Source organism: Dermacentor albipictus, chromosome 5 (genome assembly GCF_038994185.2).
Source record: "Dermacentor albipictus isolate Rhodes 1998 colony chromosome 5, USDA_Dalb.pri_finalv2, whole genome shotgun sequence".
NCBI lineage: Eukaryota > Metazoa > Arthropoda > Arachnida > Ixodida > Ixodidae > Dermacentor > Dermacentor albipictus.
This window is the reverse complement of record NC_091825.1, coordinates 105,998,817-106,021,593: the sequence shown is the minus strand read 5'-3', so window position 1 is coordinate 106,021,593 and position 22,777 is coordinate 105,998,817. Positions and strand designations below refer to the sequence as shown.

The window sequence follows — 22,777 nt, the reverse complement described above, 5'->3', positions numbered from 1 at the left end:
GAGGAGAAGTGGCTTTGGCTCAACTCTTGCAAGACGGGCTGGGTGGGAATCGAACCAGGGTCTCCGGAGTGTGGGACGGAGACGCTACCACTGAGCCACGAGTACAACGCTTCAAAGCGGTACAAAAGCGCCTCTAGTGAATGCGGTGTTGCCTTAGAAACGCGCTGTTTCTAAGGCGTGCGTCTCTTGCTCAGGCGCACATTTCGTTGCCGCGCCGAACGCTGCTTTGCTCGACGCTCACCGCGTCCAATGCGGGGCGCGTAGTCGCTGCCCTGTAGCCCATTGTCTTACACCCCTTGGCGGGTCGACGGGAACGCTGTCGCGTTCCACTCTTGAAGGCGAAGAAGTAATGCATGAGTTGTTTCTTCGTCTAGCCGAACCAAATATAGCCAAGCAACAGCAGTTCACCAGGCTAAACAGTGGTTCAACAACTAAAATAAAGGCTAGTATGCTTCGCATCCTGGGCTTAACCTTACCTAAGCCACAGCCATTTTTTTTTCTTTAGCGTGTATAACTCTAAACCTGACAAGGCAGCGTTTATGAAAACGAAGTTCACAGTCCATAAAAGAATGACAACACCTTCATTAAAAAAGGAAGCGTGTCCAGTTCAAGCGATGCACTGCCAAAAAAGTGAACACGCATATGACAGAGCAGAAAATAACCGTGACAACGAAAATGGCGAATGGATGCAATACAGTATAAGCAGAGCAATATACTACAATGAGACTTGGCAGAATGTACAAATTAGCGTAACGCAGTACAACTCAAATGCATAGAGCAGTCTTTCTCGACATACGAAAAATGGTGTCTAATGAAAAGAGAAGAAAAAGACGCGTGCACCTGTGCGGGCCCTCGACTGCGCTGACGGGTGAAGTGTTCTTCCGAGGTGCATTAAGCTGCCATTTTTACAAGTTTCTTTCCGTGTACTTGTAACACAGATGAGTTCCGATGTCACAATCACTAAGCGCACTTCGCTTCACGCGCATACGTTTGTTATTGGCTGTGTTGCCCGCCAAGCGCCTTGTGTGAGCCTTTCTCTTGAAAAGCAGCGGCAGACGTGGCGAAACTGCGTCGCCCACAATACTATATTCTCTGTATAGTTCAGTTAATTGTGCAAACGATTATAAATAAATAAAAAAACGCTTAAAAATAGAAAAACAATACAAATCTCGTCACCCGTAAACACGAAACACGAAACGCCGGCCCATGATGTCCACTCACGTGCCGAGAAAGACAAGACGTTCAGCCGTTAAGAATCAGTAATATAAAGTGTGAATTAAATTTACGGGATACAAATGCCTGTAAATCCGAATCTTCGAGCTTTCAGCACTGTACCTTGGACACCTGTCTTTGATGATGCCGAATAAACGTTCATTCGATTTCCGTATGCAAGCGAGCACTAAATTAAGATACGTGAAACTTATACCCCGCACCGTCAAAAGCAAAAAAAAAAAGAAGAAGAGAGGAATTATGATACGAAAAAATAAAAGAAGTTCACTGCATGCGTTCGCTTAAAAGAAAGGACACCTTTGCTTTGGGTTCATGGGCGCCTTGCCAGCGCACTTGAAGGCATAGGCGAATTTGGGCGACTGGCGAACGGGCACATTACAATCGTCGCCGTCGCTGCCCACGGCGCAGGTCATGAGGCAGTAAGTCATGAAGAACACTTGGTCGTCAGTGTACTTCTCCAGACCCTCGAGTCGGAAGATGTGCACTGTGCCTCCTGCGGCCTTGACGGCCTCGCGGAACGCCGCGTACGAGGTCCTCAAGCCCAGCACGAGCAACCACAGCGGGCTGGAGCGAGCGGCGCCTTGGGCGGGGCGAGACGCGCCTGCTTTGAGGTCGCACTCGACGCGCTTTTTGTAGGCGTCGCGGCCCGAGCTCCACCACGGGGATTCCTCTCCTTTGTCGTACATGATGCCTCGGTCGTCGAACGCCCGAGCCATGGAACTGGCCAGCAGCGTGCCCAGCGAGCCGTACGTGATGGCGAACGAGCCTTCGTCGTGGAACAGCGGCGGCTCGAGCGCACCGACGGCGAAGCGGACGCTGTTGTAGTAGTAGCTGTACGAAGTTGCCACATGACCGTCGCCCAGACTTTTGGAGAAGGTGGTGACGTAGTCGTCCGAGTTCGCCTTCTTACGATATGCCTTGGCTATGTTGATGAAATTGTCGAAAAACGATTCAGTGCTTTTCGGGAAATCCTTGTACAGCTGACCTATCGTGAAGTTGGAAAAGAAATGGCCGCCGGGTAGAGAGTCGAGGTCCAAGTCTTCCGACATCTTAGCTTTCAGCTTTGTCTTGACCGAGTCTTCAATCCATGTCGCGGCCGCAAAGCCTTTTTGGTACTGGGTTTTGACATTCTTGAAGACGGACTCCAGGTAGCCGCGCACTTGTTCTCGAAAACGTACATGCAGGTGACGGGTCGAGATAGCCAGGCCGAACGTGTCTGCCGCGTGAGTCAGGCAGGCAGCCTTTCTTTTCCGCGCGAGCTCAATGTCAGTGCCTTCGTAACGCAAACGCGGTTTTCCGACGATTGTCCAAAGGGTCATGCGGAGAAGCGCCCACGCGATGCCCAACCGGAGCGACTCGTCATCCATACTTTCCAGCAGGTGGTCGACGTTGTCGAGTATGTCGGCGTGCTGGACCAACACGACGTCCTCGGGTCGCCAGGCGATATCGGGAAAGAACATCTCGTTCACATACAGCAGCCACTTGTCTTTCTTGGACTCCGTACGTTCGTCAATTTCCTTCAGCGTCCTCTTCTCCTCATCCCTAACGTCTGGTGTGAAGCTCAGGGTTGCGTTGACCAGAGCTAGGTACGCATCCCTTATCTGCGTCAACTGTTCGGGTGTAGGCGCAGGGGCTTTTAAGAGCTCGAGGTGTTTTGTGACCGACCGGGTCATTTCATCGGCCGTATCAAGCGCCCACTTGGGATTCAACAATCCTTGCTGGATGAAGAGTGCCCTGGGCCTGCCCTTGTACCCTGGCATGGCGCGTATGTTGAATATCAAGTTGACGTTCCAGTTAACGGTCAAATTTATCAGCACCTTGAGAGGGGGCACGGACACATTGCTATTCTCGGGCCATTCCTCCGGCCATAAGAGGCCGAGATCTCGCTTGAACTGCGCGAACTTGCGTACCTCCTTCTTTAACGAAGTGTCGGAGTGCTCGGCAAGGCAGCTCTGGAAGTACAGCTGCGCAATAGGAAGGTCGGAGTCGTTGGCATTCCTCTCCAGTTGCTGGACCGCGATGTCGAACGAGCGTGCAAAAATCTGTTCGATCATGGAACGCTGGCTGCCGGCGGGCTTCCACGAGCCGCACGAGAACCTGTAGAAGTCGGAGCACGGCTTGACCGATGAGTTCATGGCGTCCTTGAGCGCCTTCGCGTGCTCTATGCATCCCGTCGTTGTGCACGTGTCCACCGTAGGAGCACGCCACCACCTGCTGAGCAACGTCACGCTGATAAGCACCGCGAAACAGCCAAAAGCCAAGATTACGATGACGGGGACCAACGTTCTCTTCGCTGGAGCCGGAGGTGCTGTAGGTGGCTGCACCTGAGTGAACGGTGAGAAAGCAAGGCAACCTTACCAAATAAAAGCACAAATCAGGCGTCGGATGATTATAAAACACAATTGCTTAAATAGGTACTAAAGACAAATGTTAGGTCAGGCTAAAGGTATAGATTAGTGTTCCGAGGAGGGCTAGGTGCGTCACTCTAACTGAGGACAAAGCTCCGGTTTGATGAGGTGTAAACTTGGGACAGGACTGCAAACGTAACTGTGAGAACATGTCGTCGGATCCCGTGATGTGGAGTGTACCGCTTCCAGTCTGTAAACTACGGATAAGAGTGTGTACAGCAAGTACAACAATTTCTCATGTAGAATTTTCACGTCAAAGACTCACACAACTCACATTCTCTCACACAACTCACATTCTCTCCACATTGGATATGCTGTTTGCGAAAGTGTAACGCCTAAATATGTAAATACCGGGGGAAAACACAAACAAAACAGGTTCTCGCTTGTTCGGTGTTTCTTTTTTTCAGCAAATAACGACATTCAACATTTCATGATAATCACAAAGCGTTATTAAGAATGTTCTGAAGAGTCCAGGTGGTGCACGCGCAACAGCAGTTTCCTTAAAGGGCCCCTCACCAGGCCCCATAGCAAATTTTGGTTATACGCTGGAAGTTGTTACGTGTCCTCTAGGGAGCGTTCTGCCTAAAATTTTTTTTTCAAATCGGCTCATATTTCAGTGTCGCGAACCCATGATTCCAGCAGGAGGGCTCCAAGCAAAACGCTCTCTCCACTCGCCCCGTCTAGCCTTCGCAAGCGAAATTCCTTCCCTGCGTTCTCCCATACCAAACCTCGAGAATCGCGTGACGTATACGTCACAGGCCCCACCTACATTTTTTTTCTCCTTGCTTTTTTTCTTTTTTCGCTGATCGCTCCACGCGCGAGGTCTCGTTCGCGCAGCGCACCATATAGCGCGCTGTGCACAAGGAAGCACGACTAGCGGTATAATTCAGTGCTACACGAATATGAGGTATAGAACAAGCGAATCGCAGAGCGTGATCACGCGCTGGAACACGGTAGAAAATTGAATAGTTTCGGTACCTCTGCACGTGACCGCACGACTGTGGGAACAAGCAGACGAAGCGCAAGTATACATCTCTCTTGCTTAGGTGCGAAGTAAAAAAAAAAAACACGCAGACATTCCGTTTGTGCGTTTTATTATTTCTCTAAACCTCAATTCATTAATTCAAGCAACAGATCACACAAATAACAGATGTTGCCTTGAATAATTTTCGAAGTCACCTGTCACCACGAGCTACGTCACACTGCGGACACGATCACGAAGGCGCAGGAGCCCGGCTACGTCACCGTCCCTCTCCGGGCGGATTCGCCGCGAGTGAAGATGGAAACGGCGTTCAGATTGAAGTTAGGATGGATAGTTGTGCCTGTTGGTCGAGCATGATCTAAGAGAAGGCGCGACGGCACACACAGGGCGCCACATCCAACAATGTTTAACCATCAACAAACGCCACTATTTTATACAGGTTCGACTAATAATTGAGGCCAAAAGGATCATGGAAGCAGGTGATAACATCAATGTCGTGTGTGTGTGTGTGTGTGTGTGTGTGTGTGTGTGTGTGTGTGTGTGTGTGTGTGTGTGTGTGTGTGTGTGTGTGTGTGTGTGTGTGTGTGTGTGTGTGTGTGTGTGTGTGTGTGTGTGTGTGTGCGTGCGTGTGTGTGTGTGTGTGTGTGTGTGTGTGTGTGTGTGTGTGTGTGTGTGTGTGTGTGTGTGTGTGTGTGTGTGTGTGTGTGTCATGTGTCATGTGCCCTCCTGGAGGGCACTAGTTGTAACAACGTGTCATTACCTTGATTTGGGCGAGTTGGTTTATCTTGACAGTTTTCATAAAAAAGCGCTAAAACGAAGACGCCAGTGCTGTCGTATGTGTTCCTTCGACTTCGTCTTCCTCTTTAGCGCTTTTTTATGAAAACGTGTCATTATGTCGTGTTATTGACCCTGCTAGTAACAGCGCAAAATGTAGACAAGGGACGAGACAAGAAGACACCACAAGCGCTTGTGGTGTCTTCTTGTCTCGTCCCTTGTCTACATTTTGCGCTGTTACTAGCAGAATGGAAAACCAACAAGCCCAAGCTGCTATTCTAGCGAAATACATTTTAAGTGTTATTGACGGCGCCTCCAGGGCATCAAAGCGGCAACGGGAACACTTGTAATGTCACGTGCTCTCCAGAGGCCTCTGTTAGCCGCCACATGTGCCCTCCTGGAGCAGTACTTGTAAAAAAAAACAATCTATCGTCGCGATTACCAAAGCACCCCGCAACGGGAAAAGCGCCCCGTGACTGCTGCAACATACCGCGCCCCTGCGAGGAGAATTAAGGAACACCAAGGAGTAATCTCTCCACGGGCCTCTTGCATTTCGCCTCTATCCCGGCTGCTGCCGGACGCGTCCTCAATATTGGAGGCATGAACAGCGGCTATACTCGCACGTTTTTTGTGCAGGATTATAATGGCCGAGAAAGGCCGCAAAGGGCCGCAGGCCCGCTGATAAGGATTAACATTTTTGCTGCTTAACATTAAAATTTGTATGCGTCCATTAAGTAAATGGATGTCGCATGCGTCATATGCACTGCATGTGAACCTACGAAACCACGTACACATACTTTCACGCTGTCGAAACCTGGAACTCTGGTAATTACGCGCGTGATTGAGCACACCGCGTGCATGCGTCGTGTTTCAGCAACACGAACTCTCAATTAACGTGCGCGTACTTTACGCGTGAAATAATGGTCCTTTTCTCTATTTTTTTTCCGCAATTACAACACGACATTCTTACGGCCAGTTACCGATTGACGAAGCGTTATCTCGATTGAAAAAAAAAGACTGCTCCTCAGGGCTCGAACGAACTTTTCCCCGGATTTCCTCCGGTAGCGTGTTAAGCCTGTTTCACATGATGCGAGTTTCGTCGCACCGGAAGTGCGATTTCCGTCGTTTGCGATGAAAATCGCAGTCGCAGTGCCGACCCCCCGATTTTCGGCTGCGACCAACCGGTTGGTCGCACAGTCGCACCGTCGCACCGATCGCTGCGATTTTCCGTCGAAATTGCGCGGAGAGCTGTCAACGGAGCTATTTCGCCGGTTTGTATGGGTTTGTTTTGGAAAATGGCGCTCACATGACAAGTGCAATGCGCGGAAACGTGGATCGTCGAATTCGGTACGTACGCGAAGGGAGAATAAAAAACTTGTACTGCAGATTGCATTCTCCGATTGCTATGCGTTTGTTGACACGCTACACAGCAAATGAAGTGCATTTTCACGTTTGCTTCGTACGCCTTTGCGAGTTGTGAGTGCTAGGATGTGTTCAATCCCCAGCAGACGACGAGGTCGTCGCAACTTTCTTTTGTTGAGTAGCATGCAAAAATCGCGCTTACGGAGCAGCTTGAATTATCTCAACCTCGGCAAGGGCAAATGACAAGACAGCAAAGTACCCGAAGTTTCAACGTTGCGCTGAACGCGGTACCGTTCAGTTGCATTTTCTTGTCGGTTTTCAAGCATGAATTTCCTGATGCATCTTGAAAGCTTATCTTGCCTCTTACTAAATTTGACACAGCAAAAGTGTAGGCTATCGTAATGAATTTGCTACGATAGCATTAAATCCGTGGCTTGAATAAAATATTACATGCACGTTAAGTTGCACCTCTTCTCTGGAGATTTTTTTCTTTTTTCTTGCACAGTAACCAATAAACATTGACTATGTTGCGGACTTTGTATCCTTACTGCATCTGTATGAACACTTGTTCTGCAAGGTAATTAACTGTACAGCTAGTAGATTAAATAAATTGCTTGCTATAGTGGCACAGTGACAACGTACCCTCCTGCACAATTATGTAGAACTCGTGCAACAATGCGAAAAGCAGGCAAACGGCCTGTTCTTGTGGGGATAAAACAGTATAAAAGGACACGCTGAGGAAAATTAAATCAAAACTGTGCAGTGAAGTCAGCCAGTACAAGCAGTTATTGCACGTTCACAGCTGATCAAGTGTGCAGAAACATTCATGCCTTACATGTTTCTAGCAAGTTTCTAATAAGCTTGCGATCACATATATTAGTGTGTAAACCCATATAACGATATCCGCTGCGATTACTATCCTTATAAGTAATGAATTACCATGCTACTTGCAAGAACATATCACCCGAGGATTTTAGAACAAATTTCTGCATTTCAACTATACACAATATGTGGTTTATTCAATAAAAGACCACAAACAGGGCTTTTTTGCAATGACAAACTTATTCCAAACTTTACTTACATACAGGCAAGAAAAAAAATTATAGACAGAAATATTGTTCTTCAATTTGTTCACCTGCCACTGTGGCTATAGCATTCTGCTGCTAACACAAGGCGAGGGGTTGATTTGCCAGCCATGGAAGTCGCATTTCGATGGGAGTCATAGGTGAGAAAAAAGCTCTTGCACTTAGATTTAGTTCATCACCTTTTATTGAACCCTTACACTTCAAAATACTATTGCATAGGGGGCATGCCTATGCAAAATCTAATGCCAATAGTAAGCAAAGGGCAGAATTGTAAAACAACCATCTTTCATGATAATTTGAGTGTGTAAATATTCATTGCATCAATATGTATTGTTCAACAGCACTGCACAAATAAGCATGATCAGGTATAGCAAGTACTCTGTCAGGAAGCTGGTTCTACAGATGTATAAATGTCAAGGCATGAATGCTCATACTACGTCGCACACATAGCACAAACAAAACCTTTTTCAAGAGTTGTCCCTTCTGGCAGATATGAGTGGGCCATAAGCAGCAGAAACTTTATTGCAGGACATTATGTAATACTGCTTATGAAAAAATGAAGAGAGTGAAGAGACTTTTAACAGCAGTACTGCCTCATGCTGCGCTAATAGGAGGAACGATGAGAAAAACACTTCTGGTAGAGCACTTAAACAGTAACTTTCTGAAAGACTGAAAATTCCAGGTGAGAGTTGGAGGTACATTTGGCCCACACACACCAACAACACGGGCATACTACATGAAACACTACAGCCTATGGTGTATTACAGTCTATGGGAAAGCTATCTTATACAGAAATCAAGAATGATGCAACAAGCCCTTGACAACACTGCAGACTTTCTTGGCCAGTCTGGCCTCTCGCTTTCTGATAAGTCAGCTCATATCAACGTCGGAAAAAAAAGAAAGACTAGAATCAAGAACTACCCCAGATTGCACATTGTGATCCACATAGCTGGACAAATATGCCCGCAAGTCAACATCCACAAATCCTCAGCTAGTGTAAGCCCATGACGGCAGAGCCAGCACGTGGGTGAAACAATTATGCAGTGCCTGGACGCAACTTCCACATCTGGTGAAAAGATTAATCTCGAAATTATGGGGGTGGACGAGTGGATACTATAGAAAATCGCAGATGCTGTGCTTGTGTCCAAGGTATCGTACGGTATGAATTACCAGCAGCACACAAAAAGACAACTCATCGAATACAGGCATCGGGTAGTAATAACAGGTCTTTCCAGCTGTACCATGCTTGAAGACCTCTATGAGAAAGTAACGGACAAGCACCTAGACGGAGTAGAGTTGCAGCCTGCAGCACAAATTCTTTGTCTCAAGAGCTCAGAACCTCGTCCCAAGATACTATGCCAGCTAGCATATGAGATGCAAAGACGACTACCTCTCCCTTCAGAAACACAATGTCGGGAGTACCTGAACTTGAAACACAACAGGCCCATACCGTGGAATATGGGGGCAAACAATTAGGCCAGAAGACTATATGCAACTGCAAAACACACAGAGGAGGTTGTTAATCATGAAGATGCAAGCAAACATAAGGCACATATAGTACACTGATCTGGCAATAGCAGTGTAATAGAAGTACGACACTACATAAACTAAACCCCATATAAGTCAGTACCATTCCAGGTCATCCTATACCTAGAAAAGCTGAACTGAAAGCAATCAAAGCAGCACTTGTAGTGCAGATTACACCCTGCACAACACCCTGCATGGATTCACCAGAAACTGTCTGTGCCTGCACATCACACAAGATTGTCAGGAAAATCAGGTGATTGACACGTGACTTGAAAGCACATGGCCAGAAATAAAATTACAGGATACGTAGCCATGCAGATATTCCAGGACACAAGCAGGCTTATAAGCCCGACATAATAACTGAAAACTAGATGAATTTGTGTGTATTCATTATTAACTAAAGTGCAACAGATAGAGAACAGACAAGAACGAAGCGCTCTGTGTGTTCATTTCGTTCCTGTCCATCACATTTCTGTTGCAATATAGTTAATGAATTCACGAGGCTAGTCTTCATCAGGTTTTATTGCATTACTACTTCGTGGTAACCTTTATAGATCACTGCATTTTCACAATAAACCTTTTAATCAGAAGTTAGCATACCCTGTTCTTACTGCGTCACACTGTACATTCTTGCTACATTGGCCAAATTAAAAATTTTGTAAGGTATCATGAGAACCATTAAAGTGACTTGTTGCAGTCTAAAAAAAAAACGAATAGCCTGGCTGCAAATGGCACCAGAGAACACATAGGACAAACGAGAAAACCGATATGATTTAACAACCAAAAGTTTAATGTACACACCGAGTAAATGCTCGCTGACAAGCAATAGACTGAACATACACAAAAAGGAGAAGCAAAAATTCAGGTGCGTTTCCTGACAGGAAATGCATCCATTTCTAACAGAGGCTGTGCTGACAAGATTGACCCAGCATTTTTAGATCTACAGCTTCCGTAACTTCTCTAGGCAGCCGATCTGCACAGAATGCTAGCTTCTTCCTCTACAATGCACGCTCAGATGTGGAGAGTGCATTGTAGAGGAAGAAGCTAGCATTCTGTGGAGATCGGCTGCCTAGAGAAATTATGGATGCTGTAGATGCAAATACACTGGAAGAATCTTGTGTCAGCATGGCCGCTGTTACACTTTCAGAGATGGATGCGTTTCCTGTTGGGATCTGTATTGACACACATCAGATCTTGCTTCTGCTTTTTGTGTAAATTAGATTTATTGCTTGTCAAACAGCATTTACTCGGCATGTTCAATAAACTTTTATTTGTTAATACACCTCATGATTGTCTCGGTCTCTAGCAGAAAGGTGTTCATTCTTTTTACAGTGAAGCTGTATATGCCTATGTGAAACACTCATGGTCCGATCCCAAAAACCCTAGTGTAGGGGTATGAGCCATTGTTTAAGGGGGTGTGAGCCATTGCATTCGTCTTGCATGATGGACGAAGACATTTGTTGTTGGGTAGACATAGAAATGCTTATGCATTTCAAACATACATTTATCTGCGTATTATTGCAGGGAAGGGACACAGAGGGGGATGGGGTTAAGACAAGATCATGATGTCATTATTATCTCACAGCAAAGGTGTGGTGGGCCATTGGCTAGACCGATAGTGACGTCGTTTCTCTCTAGCCTTCATAATAGGGTGCCTCGATGCCAGCGCCGCCGCTGGCATCGAGGCCCCCCCCCCCCCCCGAGACAACCTTGGAGCACATGTGCAGCAGTCTCTCTCAGACTTCCCAATAGGTTCGAAAATGTGTCCCTGTATTTAATTAAATGAAATGTGCAGCCCCGGTGTGTCACTTCGTAACTACAGTGCATAACTAAGTCATAAACATTATGATTAAAGCATTACAAAACACAAGTGCATAACAGCATTCAGAAAGACTTTGATGTACCCGCTGGATTAACACAATGAACCACTCGTTGCACTTTCCATGATGCTGACCTTGCAAAGTGCAATGTGTGGCACTCCAAATAAACAATGTGATAAACCCAAGCCAAACATGTGCATAACCTCATTAAGAAACACAGACATAACCAATAATATAGAAAGACTTGAATAAACCATTGGAATTAACCCAGTGATAAACACTGGGGCTGCACATTTCAGCTTCGCTGGTTTACCGTCTGTACAGGGTGCATGGGCAGTAACTTTTTCTGTTATTGTTTGTTAAGTATTGTATAACGTTGTGCCAGTAAAATACGTTGGGCTAGTTGGTGTAATGTATTGGTACTGCTTTCTTTGCTGGTTTTTTTCTTAATGTTGTGCCCTTCTTCCTTATGTAACAACTTTTTTATTCCCCCTTGCATAATACTCCAACCTTGCAGCCTGCAAGGTATATAACTAAGTACGTAAGCACGTCATTCATTCATCTGCATACACCTCGCACCATTCCTTGCTCAACAAACGTCACTGCATTGATGTCTCGCAGCGTGCATCTACATTAACTGCCATTTGCGTTTTGGTATGGTTTGTGAACAGTGTAATGCATAAAGATTACATGACATTAAGGTTGTGACCTATGCGGTGCATAAGCAAACCTTGCAAAAGATGACATGTTGGATTGTTGAGAATAAGACAAATTGTATATATCGCAGTTACTTTAACAGCATTTAATTGACCACTTGACAGAAACTTCACTTCGCATAGATTCCAACACGTACACTGAATCTGCAGTTTTCTTTTTTGCTTATTAATGCAGTCGTTACTGCATGGCCACATGGTAGATTTGAAAACAAAGTGAAATAAATTAGTTTGTTGCAATATAACAATATGTGTAGATCACTGCGATTGTAACACGAGAACTTAATACAAACATGCACACTATAGGATCCAGACAAATGCTCAGGACAATCTCCAGAATGTTTGCATCCTGATACTTATGAAAGTGAACGGTTTCATTCCATGGCTGTCAATGAGAGGGAGAGAAAACTTTATTGTGTTCGTGGAACAAAAACGCATTGATAAGCTTAGACATATAGTCATTGCTTAACACTTTCGAAATGAATAATTATAGCTTGCTATCGACATTGGAGCAGCCTTTCGACAGCAAGAAAAGGAATCAGTTTTTCCAGCTCTGAACATTGAATTGCAGGAAATGTAAGCAGGCATAAAATTCTGCCAATATAATCTGTTTAGGAATACGAAATTGGAATAAATATTGAAGCTTGCATTTGTACTTTCTCTGGCTGAGCAATCTGGCTGAGCAATCTAGTTTGAAATGACTCCCATAAGCATGTCATAACAATGTTGACCTAATACAGGTTAAATGCATGACTAGCTTAAGAAATCTGGATGATTGCTATAAATTACAGTGAAGAAACTATAATATCTAGTAACATTAATAATATAATAATAATATTTATTTCCACAAAACAGGCTAACCGTGAGAGGCGTGCGAGGCTGAGCAGAAAGCTGAAAAATTCTACGGCAAGTGCGCCTGCCGTGGGCCTACGATCCTGCATTATGAATAGCGCGTATTGATATGGTCTTCTTGTTAGAAGTTCCGAGTATACTACCAGCGCGAGACACGGGACAACAAAGTGGACGAGAAGCGTGTCTTAGAATGCTATATTACAACGTACAGGTTTCTACAAAAGCGACGGTAACTGCTCGAAACATTTGATGCGTCGGCTTTTGCGCCTTTAGAAATATTTAGAGAGGGCTCCCATATATACATTCGCAGCGCAAGCACGGCGATGGACGAACCAGGCTAGCGCTAAGGTTGAATTTCACAACACAGTTTTCATTCCACGTCGTAATCACACTGATCGTTTGAGGCTTCGTTCAGGGGCACACGCGGGCGTTCGGGTTGGTGCTTCTTGTTGCGTTTGGCGTAAGAATATGGCTAGGAGCAGGCACCACATATGCGCAATGACGGGCAATATACACGCATCGTTTCTCCAGAAGCTGACGCCGAGCACGGGTAGCGCGAGGATCTTGCTGGGCTGACACAACTTCGTGGCAGCCGAATTCCGAATACTGCATATACGGTGAGGGTAGCTATATGAACTTGTCGATAGGTCACATTGTAGATTGTTGTAGCGCAGGCAGAACGAAACGGTCATAGAATGTAGATAAGACAACACACAACGCTGAACCATAGAATAAAGAATCGCTGGCTGAACCACCTGCGAACAGCTGTTTACGTGCGCGATGTCGCACTGAACTAACAAAACCGCCGTCGCGCACCCCAAGACAAATCTTAGCTAACGTGCTTAAATTAGTAAACGTAAATATTATTTGCTTCTAATCAAGAGAAGTCAATAATATTATAGTGTAAACGTTTTATTCACTAAAATAAAAGAATTATGCACCGTGTGTCACGAAACCTGGCAGTAAGCAACCCTGGGCGTCGCACCAGTCGCATTGTTGAAATCGCAAACATGTGAAATGAGCCCTCTAAAAATCGCATTGCGACGCGTGCGACAGCCCCGATTTTCGTCGTTGCAGTCGCAGCATGTGAAACAGGCATTAGCCGTCGTCTGCTACGCAGGGCCAGCACGGGTGGCGCCACCATCGAGGCCGCGCCTCGTTGTCAATACGTTGTGGCCCTGCATTGCTTCAATGCGAGTCGCACTATACCATCGACAGTCATCGTTAAATGTGTTCAGCCATAATTTTTTTTCTTTGGTTCATATCATTGCCGATTGATTGATTGATTGATTGATTGATTGATTGATTGATTGATTGATTGATTGATTGATTGATTGAGTGAGTGAGTGAGTGAGTGAGTGAGTGAGTGAGTGAGTGAGTGAGTGAGTGAGTGAGTGAGTGAGTGAGTGAGTGAGTGAGTGAGTGAGTGAGTGAGTGAGTGAGTGAGTGAGTGATTCGGTAGCATAATAGGAAGCACGTTGGGCACGCTACGTTATATCATGACAGAGAACCATGCCAACTCTATACGGTTCTTGCGCGAGCCCCTGATACCCCAGGAAGGGCACCAAACCACAAACCAGTCATTGAAAGAGCACTTAACCGACAACACTAAAGAGTGCGCCAATTGCGTCTCACCGGTTGGTCAGACGGCAGTGGCCCCACGCTGCCCGGCTTGGACTCTGGTGACTGGAACGACAAATACAAAAGGCATTATTCGTATCGCAAACAGGTAACGCACAGACGCTCGTATATTTCTGTCGGGGCTCGCAGTTACATATACCGCATTAGTTTCAATAAACCTAAGGGAAAGGTGAAACAGATTCGCTTCAGTAGGAAGGAACAATAACATTCGTGGTATGTCAAGTATATGTGTATGTCAACATGGTGTAATGAAAACACTAAGGAATCAATACTTTACGAAGTAGACCTTCACCTCGAATACCAGCTGGATGTGCAACTTTCTAAAAGTACCGAGACACTAATTCACCGACTGCGCCTTGGGACAGCATACACCAAACATTTCCTGCATCGCATCAAACGGGCTTATTCCCCGGCTTGCTCCTGCGGCCACGACGATGAGGATGTTCGCCATCGACTCCTCGAATGCCCCATATACGAGATACAAAGACAGCAGCTAGAACAAGAGCTACACTCCATCGATCCTCACCGGCCTTTCTCACTCACCAAACTGCTGTTATCACCTGGGATATCATGGGGTTCAGTGATATCATGGGATTTAGTGATATCATGGGGTTCATAATTGGTGAAGCACGGTGCTGACTTATTAGTCCCGTTTTCCGAACAAATGAATATGGTCTCTATTTCATAAGGACATGGCGGGGAAAGAAAAGTCAAATACGCTTGCAAATAATAAAAGAACCGTCACCGTAATGAACATTCAGATTTCATCTACCTCAGCTCCAATTATTTAAGCGTTAAATAACATGTTATGAGAAACGCAGAACTTGAATATTTTACGTAGGTACAGCGGGTAAAATTCCAATTATAACACGATGAAAGAGTAATCTTGGCAGCATTTGAGAGCACCTTGTTTTTCCAGCAGCGTCCAAATGTGCTAAAATATATTATTGCGAAATCCGTAACGTGGAAGCTATGCCACAACCGACGTGATCTGGGACCGAAATTTGAAAAAAAAAAGAACTTGGAAGTTTCGCTGCCGTTATTTGACCTACCAATCAGTCTCATGCTGTCAAAAACAAAAAGTGCAAGTGGCGTTTTGAAAGGACACTCACACCACTCAAAAGGGATTTTTTTGTCGCTCTTTGTGTCAGTTCAGTAAGTGTAAGCGTAGACCGGCATGAAAATAACCGTTAAAGATGAATATAACTGGGCTTACTTTAGGGGCTTCCGCAGCAGCTTCGTTCTTGCGCTTCTCATGGCGCCGGGCAGGCTTGGTCGGGGACCTCCCCTTTTCCGAAGAAAGAAAATGTGCCGACCAGCGAAAAGAAAACTGGCATGATTAAAGATGCCCTAAAGAAAAAAAACGTTAAGAACATCTAGATGGGTACATTACGTTTCTCGAATTTTAGTTCATACCACGGGATAAATAGTTGTGCAGATGCAGCGATGTGCAGATGAGACCCGAAAATGAATGACACGGGGTGATACTGCCTTGAAGTTCCCGCAATATAGCTCTCCCTCACGCCATCCACAGTTTCAACGCATGGCCAAGGATGGCTAGTACTACATGAATGGACCATACATTGTCTTCGTAAACGAATTGTTCACTCAGGCTGGGCGACTTCTATCGACATTTCCAGCAGAGAAAGCATCACAATACTCGAAAGCATACGGCGCGAAGCTTGCGAGCTTATCCCACCATTTCCATAATGACAAGCACACTTTTCCGCTGAACAAATGCGTAAGCAGCCCTCGAAGATAATCATAGCTCTTGTGTCTCCCTTTTAAAAAGCGAGCTCATTGTTCTGGAAGCAATGAAGGAATGCGCTGAGTCATCCTTTTACACGAGAGCTAGGGGAAGCCGTACGCGCTAGCACCATTCCGGACTCACGTCGAAGACAACCCAGTGATGAAGATTGCATGCGGACTCAAGCTGGGACCTCTGTGAACGATTCCCCTTAAAACAGAGTGATAACGCTGATGCCATTGAACTCGATATTTGTACCTTCTGTGATAATTATCCCGTGGTTATATTACCCATGCTTTGCATTAAACCATCGACTGTCATAAAATCGCATTGTCCTAAAATCTATTAACGCGATAGCGTCAAGGGCCCCGTCTCGCGGAAAATCTGGCGTCGGCGTCGTGCGTCGGACGCCGTTTCGGCAAAACGATTTTCGAACCACCCATACCCAGGCGATCCATGTGGCGCAAGGAAATTACAGAACTAATTGTATTTCTCAAGCTAAGATACGTATCGTAAAGTACGACTTACACACAACCTGCAGACATTACAGCGTCAGATCGTAGTTTGAATATACGAGAAAATATTATTCTATTACCAGGGATTCCGAAACCGGAGGGGCAAGGGGTGGCAGTCGCCCCTCCCCCCAACATTTTCCCAGAAGGCGTAGGCCGTCTCCCCTCCCCCCCACTTGCCGACCGTTTACGTTTACGCCGAAATCATCTTTTATATATATATATATATATATATATATATAAGACCTATAGGTAAATTTTCAAACTGGTGGTTGTGTGGTCCAATGCTTTCCAGAAGGCCGATGATCAACTGGGCGTACAAAGGTGGCAGTATGGCCGGTTCAGAAGCCATAAATTAAGGCACGCCACTCAACATACCAGTTACCAAACTCTTCATTAAATCATGGCTACGCAAACATGCACAAAAATTGGCGGAATAATGACTTACACACGGAGATGGAACAACAACACATCAGTGGATAAGAAACATTTCATTCATACCACCGCAATTCCCTACAAAATAACACACAAGCCAGGCAATCAGCGGACACTGTATATTTCCAAAATACCTCTTAAGATCCAACAAAACTGCCCACAACTCTTGCAAATGCCAGGTTTTGACATCAGCAGGCTTTCAGCGCAACTCGTGCTTCTCCCAGCGCTCCTGCGTGATGAGGGTCCGGCCGCAAGTGGACGCATTTTACAAATTTTGCAGAGGAAGCCTGCAGATATGCGTAAGACGATGGACCAGGTTGTCCGGCGGCTCCAACTCGTGTTTTCGGTGCCTGCGTCAGCTGCTTCAGGAGAGCTATCCTTCAGCGCTCTGAGGCGAGTAAAAATGTTTTTTGGCAATCGAACGACGCAGAGGAGGCTGACACACTTTCACCTCCTCCACGTGCACAAGAAGAGAGCTGCGGAACTGCCCTTGGATGCCGTTATAAGAGAGTTTGTGTCCAGAACGGCAGAACGAACAGCGACCTTCGGCCTCCTTTTGACAACCTCTCCTGCCCAACGCCCTCTTGTCATGCCAGCCATGAAGCTCGTCTATCGGTGATAATAGCTTTGTACCTAGTGCATGCTTTCTTGTCTACTTGTGTCACATTTGCTTCACTGCGGGAGCGAATGCAGAAATATTAAAAACGTTTTTTTCGCATCTTTCGAACCCGTTTTGTCATTTGCGCGGTCTGGGCAGGTTTTCAGTACATCTGAAAGTTCCAACCATTTCTAAAGTGTATACCAATGCAGAACAAGCGAGGTTCCAAACATGGAAAATGTAATGCGGTTAAAAGAATTAAAATAGTAGGAATTGATGTCACTACAATTATACTAATTATTAAAATAATAAAATGTAATGGAAATAAATAAGAATTGACACAAACTGAGAAAAATAAATAAATAATAAACAAAACATACAAAGACGACAATACTTGCGCCGCCCCCCCCCCCCCCCTCCCAATATACTCCCAAAAACGTTTGCGCTATGTGGGAGTCCACGGAGCGGCGCGCCCGTTTCCTTGAAACACTTCCAGACGGCGCTCGCTTCCGCCGCATCGCGGCCCGTGCAAGAGGCCGGGTTTCTACCAGAAGCCCCGCATTCGTGCATAGCGTTCACCGCAAGCGTTTACCGGTAAACATTACTGCTAGATACGCTGCCGTTGCCGGGAAGCGTGAGAAGCAGCCAAGGATCTTTGAATGCTATCGGCGTTCCACTCTTAAAGGCGAAGCTTAAGCATCCTCTAAATTTTACTTTTCTTACCCCGCTTTCTTGCGCCACTGATACTCCTGTCGTATTTTACTACTCTCCATCGGCAGATTTATTGGTCTTTCCTTTACTACCCTTAAGCCCAAGGGATCGGGTATAGTTGTAACGTGCTCACTGATCTCTGCACAACAAATATGCGACATGCTAAAAAATATGTCCTGCGGTATTATGTACCATTCCCACACGCTGCGCATTTATGTTCTACGTCGGTGAATTTTCTCCTATAATGTGGTGTTCTGAGGTATCCTGATCCGACATCCTGATCGGGTGGTCGCGACGTAGTGCTCGGCAGCAGAACTCCAGAGCCTCCGAGCCAACGCAACGGGTCCCTGTGCTTTCCGTCGTCTAGCTGCTTTCCTCGGATGCAGAGTGCACTTTACAGTGACCCGCGGAAGAGCAGCAGCACAACAGACAATACCACATACAAGGGAAGCGAGCGGCAGAACGCACAAGAGTTGATGCGCATTGCTGCAATGGCAAAACGCCTAACGAGAGCCTGGCAACTTTGTGGCACGTAAAGTTACTGTAATGGCTCCCTGCGGGAGCCATATACAGTGACTGTAGTGCCACCTGTCCGACAGTCCATTTCGGCTACGGCTGAAATGCCGATTGACTGTGCTGGAGTACCAGTGAGAAGGAGACAGGGACTCCCATCCAATCTCTTCCTCGCTGTTACAGCTCCAGCCGACCAGTGGCGACTGAAACGGGCAGTCCATTAGGCGGACTCTTACAAAATGCCCTCCCCTCCTGCCCCAGGAAAGCGCTCAGGTCACGGGTCACGTGTTGCAACTCGTACTGTATACGCGACAGCATGTTTATACACCCATACGCGGCGTCCGCACCTTGTTCCTCATCATGGGGTGCTGCTGTGTTTGCTTCTTCTGCGGCTGTTGCTTCTTCTGCTTCTTCTGCGGCTGTTGCTGGTCAACGCCGGAAGACGACGACATGGCGCCAAGGTTGCCCTTGGCAGTCGGCAGTGATCGAATCGGGACAGCGAGGACGGCTGCGGACGCGAGACTCGATGAGGCCAGCAGATCGGTTGTGGAGCGTGATCCTCTGGAATACCGGCCCGTGGCTGTGTCGCGAGCAGAGCGCGAGCTACTGATTATGATGATGACGACGATGATGACGACGGCGCGCGAAACCTCTAACACTGGCGCGTATGATTATAACAATTAGTATTCATTTAATATCATCTCTTAATTACGAAATACCTACTGCCACCCGATTCATGGCCGATCCCCCAGTAGGTTGAGCCGTATCCGTAGGCACCGAACCAAACCAATCCACTAAGGCGGATTTGCCAGTAGGAGGACTGTAGAACGATGAGAAAAGAGACAGAAAAACTACGCTTGGCTGGTTGTGGTCGGTCGGTGGGTTCATTTGGAGAAAAAAAAAAGAGAAAAACCTCATTTTGAAAGGTTACGGAGAGGGGTAGGATCCCCGAATCGGGTGGACCTCTCAGTCCAACCCAACGCAGCGGGCGTGGGTTGATTTAGTGTAGTTTAGGTGGGATGGGTTATATTGGGTTAAGTTTATTAGTGTAGGATTGGTTTTGCTTGGCTTGTTTTGGTTTCTTTGATTTGGGTTTGTCAGTCACTTCATCCCGAATTATTCCTCGGATGAGATGTTTCCTTTACTCCGTTCTGCTCTAATCAATTCGCCATCTTTCTTCTGAATGGGGTGCACACCCACTATATGTAATTGGCCAGAATAATATAGGATTACAACAGACAGCTACACCTGTCTAGAGAAAAATAATGACAAGATTCGGGAAAAACTAAAGGAGAAGTAAAATTCGGTACGCTGTCGCTGTCCTGAAAATTCAAATAAAAAATCGCCTTGAATAAAATGGAAATTGCTCAACGGCTGAGCACACATCCCATTGTCAATGTACTGTCTATACAGCGACTATTCCTTTTCGTTTGTTGATTGCTTGGTTTTTTTCGTTCATTGGTTCGTTCGGTTGTTAGTCTGTCTGTCTGTTCGCGTTTTTTTTTAATTATTATTCCTTATTCATCTCCCCTGTTAAGCCTCTTCTTCTGGAGTCTGTGTTCTGTGCCCTTTAGATTCCTTCTCACTCCTTCCTATTGTTCAGGCAAGCTATCGGCACATATTAGCGAGCTCGCAAGAAGGGTGCACCAGGAAGAAGTGCCCTACCCGACTGGTTCCTTTATTTGGCTTGTTTGACTTATTTCAGTTACGCAATTAATATTTGTGTTGCATCAAAAATTATTATTCATTCATTCACCTATACAATACTGCATACTTCAATCAACACACGAAGGCACCAAGCTTCTGGTTCCGTTATGTTTTTCGTCAAAGAAAAAGCTAAATATAAAAAATAACCTGTTGTTCTAGAGGTATTAATGGCCTAAAGATTCAGTCATATATAGTGTTCACTAAACAAAAGTAATATATATAGTTGTTGGGCACTGGCAAAAGCGATAAATAATTCTAATGCAACTGTATTATTCTTAGCCTAATATAGCCGTTACCGCAAAGCTGAGTGTGAGATTAAACGTCGCAGAGAGTAATTTATAATGTCTTCACGGGGACACCATCGGCTGAATCCAAAGTAATACTCATTAAAAATGCTTCTCAGTTTGAATGATAGGCATCTCTTTCGTACATCCCAGGCACATTGCGGTAAGCATGTAAGTATAGGTTTCTGTCTCGCCTAGTTTTAGGCTTCTTCAACAACAACAACAACAACAACAACAACAACAATAATAATAATAATAATAAAGACTAATAGTGTGGTTACGAATTCTTCCTGACGCCCAGTTTCAGACTCCTTCAATAAAAAGGAAACTCACAGGACTGTTATGAATGTGCAACACGAATGTTTCAGCCCAAACCCCATATGAGAGCGATTTTGTGCGCGACAGCGATGAGCGACGAAATGGGCCGTCGCGCGAGAACATGTCTCTTGTACTTGTCGCTCGATCGCTCGGTTCTGGAAATCGCTCATCGCTGGAAATCGCTGGAAATCGCTCATCGCTGGAAATCGCTGGAAATCGCTCATCGCCCGGAAATGCCACGAGGGATCGCACAAGCAATTAGCGCGAAGCCGGAACAGGTTGCAGTATACATCAGTAACATGCTATCGGTTGTCGCACTGAACGAACAAAAGACCGAATTTGGATGCTTGCAAGGATATAAAAAATCTACTGCAAGACCTTCAGAATGATTTTATGCTGCTCTGTAGATCAAAATAAATCAGCTTAGATTATAGCATATGCCATGCCAGTTTCGGCACGTATTTGTTGTCCTTATACCGGCAACACCGGGGATACGTCGCTCAAAGTCGTCGCTCACGTGGGGTTTAAGTCGTGGGCGACGAGCCAACGCGACGCACCGCTTGTCGCCGTCGCACACAATATCGCTTGCATGGGGTTTATACGACTGTACGTACTTTACGCGTTAGCTGTAATGCGGGTTAGCCGTTCTCGCTCCCGATTTCGAGCTTGCCGAATCCCTTGGAGGTCTAAAGTTCCTTCTTCCTCCATGGCATTTCAGAGTAAAGGATGTTTTATAGCGTTCTGGTTCAAACTGCCACGCTCCTCTCCGATGCTCGAGTGCTCGCCGGCTTTCTAAAGAACACTGGCGCACGCCATGATGACAAACGCCTGCGCCGCCGCCGACTCACGAAGCGAAGGGCGAGGCTTAACCGCGCCGCGGCAAAACTCCCAAGATACTGCGCTGGGTTCCGCCGCCCGCGATGCGTAAAGCCCCTCAACTGAGGGGGTTTAGCGATGCGCGGATGGCAACACCATCTTGTGGTGTTGCAGAGAACCGCGAGCTTTGCGTCACGTGGGCAACTTCTTCACTGGCCATGGGCCTGGCGCTATTTGGCCATATCCTGGCCCTTGCGCCAATAAAAACCATACATTCATTCATTCAACCTCTTCTCTCTGATTGGCGGAAATGCAATTGCCATCGCCTCCACCAGTGAGAGAGGAGAGTGGAGGAGTACAGTGGGAGGAGGTCTCATTAGATGAGAGTGGAGGTCAGCAGACAACTCCGGCAACACGAAACTAAGGAACGAGTTTAAAAAAATAAAGCTGAGAATGCTTTACAAGAAAAATCTTGGGATCCAAACTCTGACTTCTAGCACAGTAGCTCGGTGCTCTAAATGTTAGGTAACCATTGCAGGCATGCTTCTCTCAGCCCTTTGGGACGACTAGTGCGTGCGACACGTATCACATAGCACGCGAGAGAGCACACGTATACGTGTGCGCACGCCATGCTCCATAGAGTTAACATACATACAATAATTATTGTAAGAAACTCTATGACAGTTTCCACGTGGCCCAAGACCTATGCCAGACTTTCCGCTGTCTTTCCTATGAGGCACGA

The 22,777-nt window shown here is 46.1% G+C and overlaps 1 protein-coding gene across 1 annotated transcript; it reads right to left on the bottom strand.

Moving 5' to 3' along the window:
* Positions 1-1,253: 1,253 nt before the first annotated feature.
* Positions 1,254-19,532, bottom strand: LOC139060000 (endothelin-converting enzyme 1-like). Its single transcript, XM_070538676.1, has 4 exons — positions 19,258-19,532; positions 15,611-15,682; positions 14,389-14,439; positions 1,254-3,554 (listed from the first exon to the last, which is right to left on the bottom strand). Exons 1-4 carry the CDS (start codon positions 19,360-19,362, stop codon positions 1,512-1,514), a joined length of 2,271 nt encoding a protein of 756 aa, XP_070394777.1. The 5' UTR covers positions 19,363-19,532; the 3' UTR covers positions 1,254-1,511.
* Positions 19,533-22,777: the final 3,245 nt, after the last annotated feature.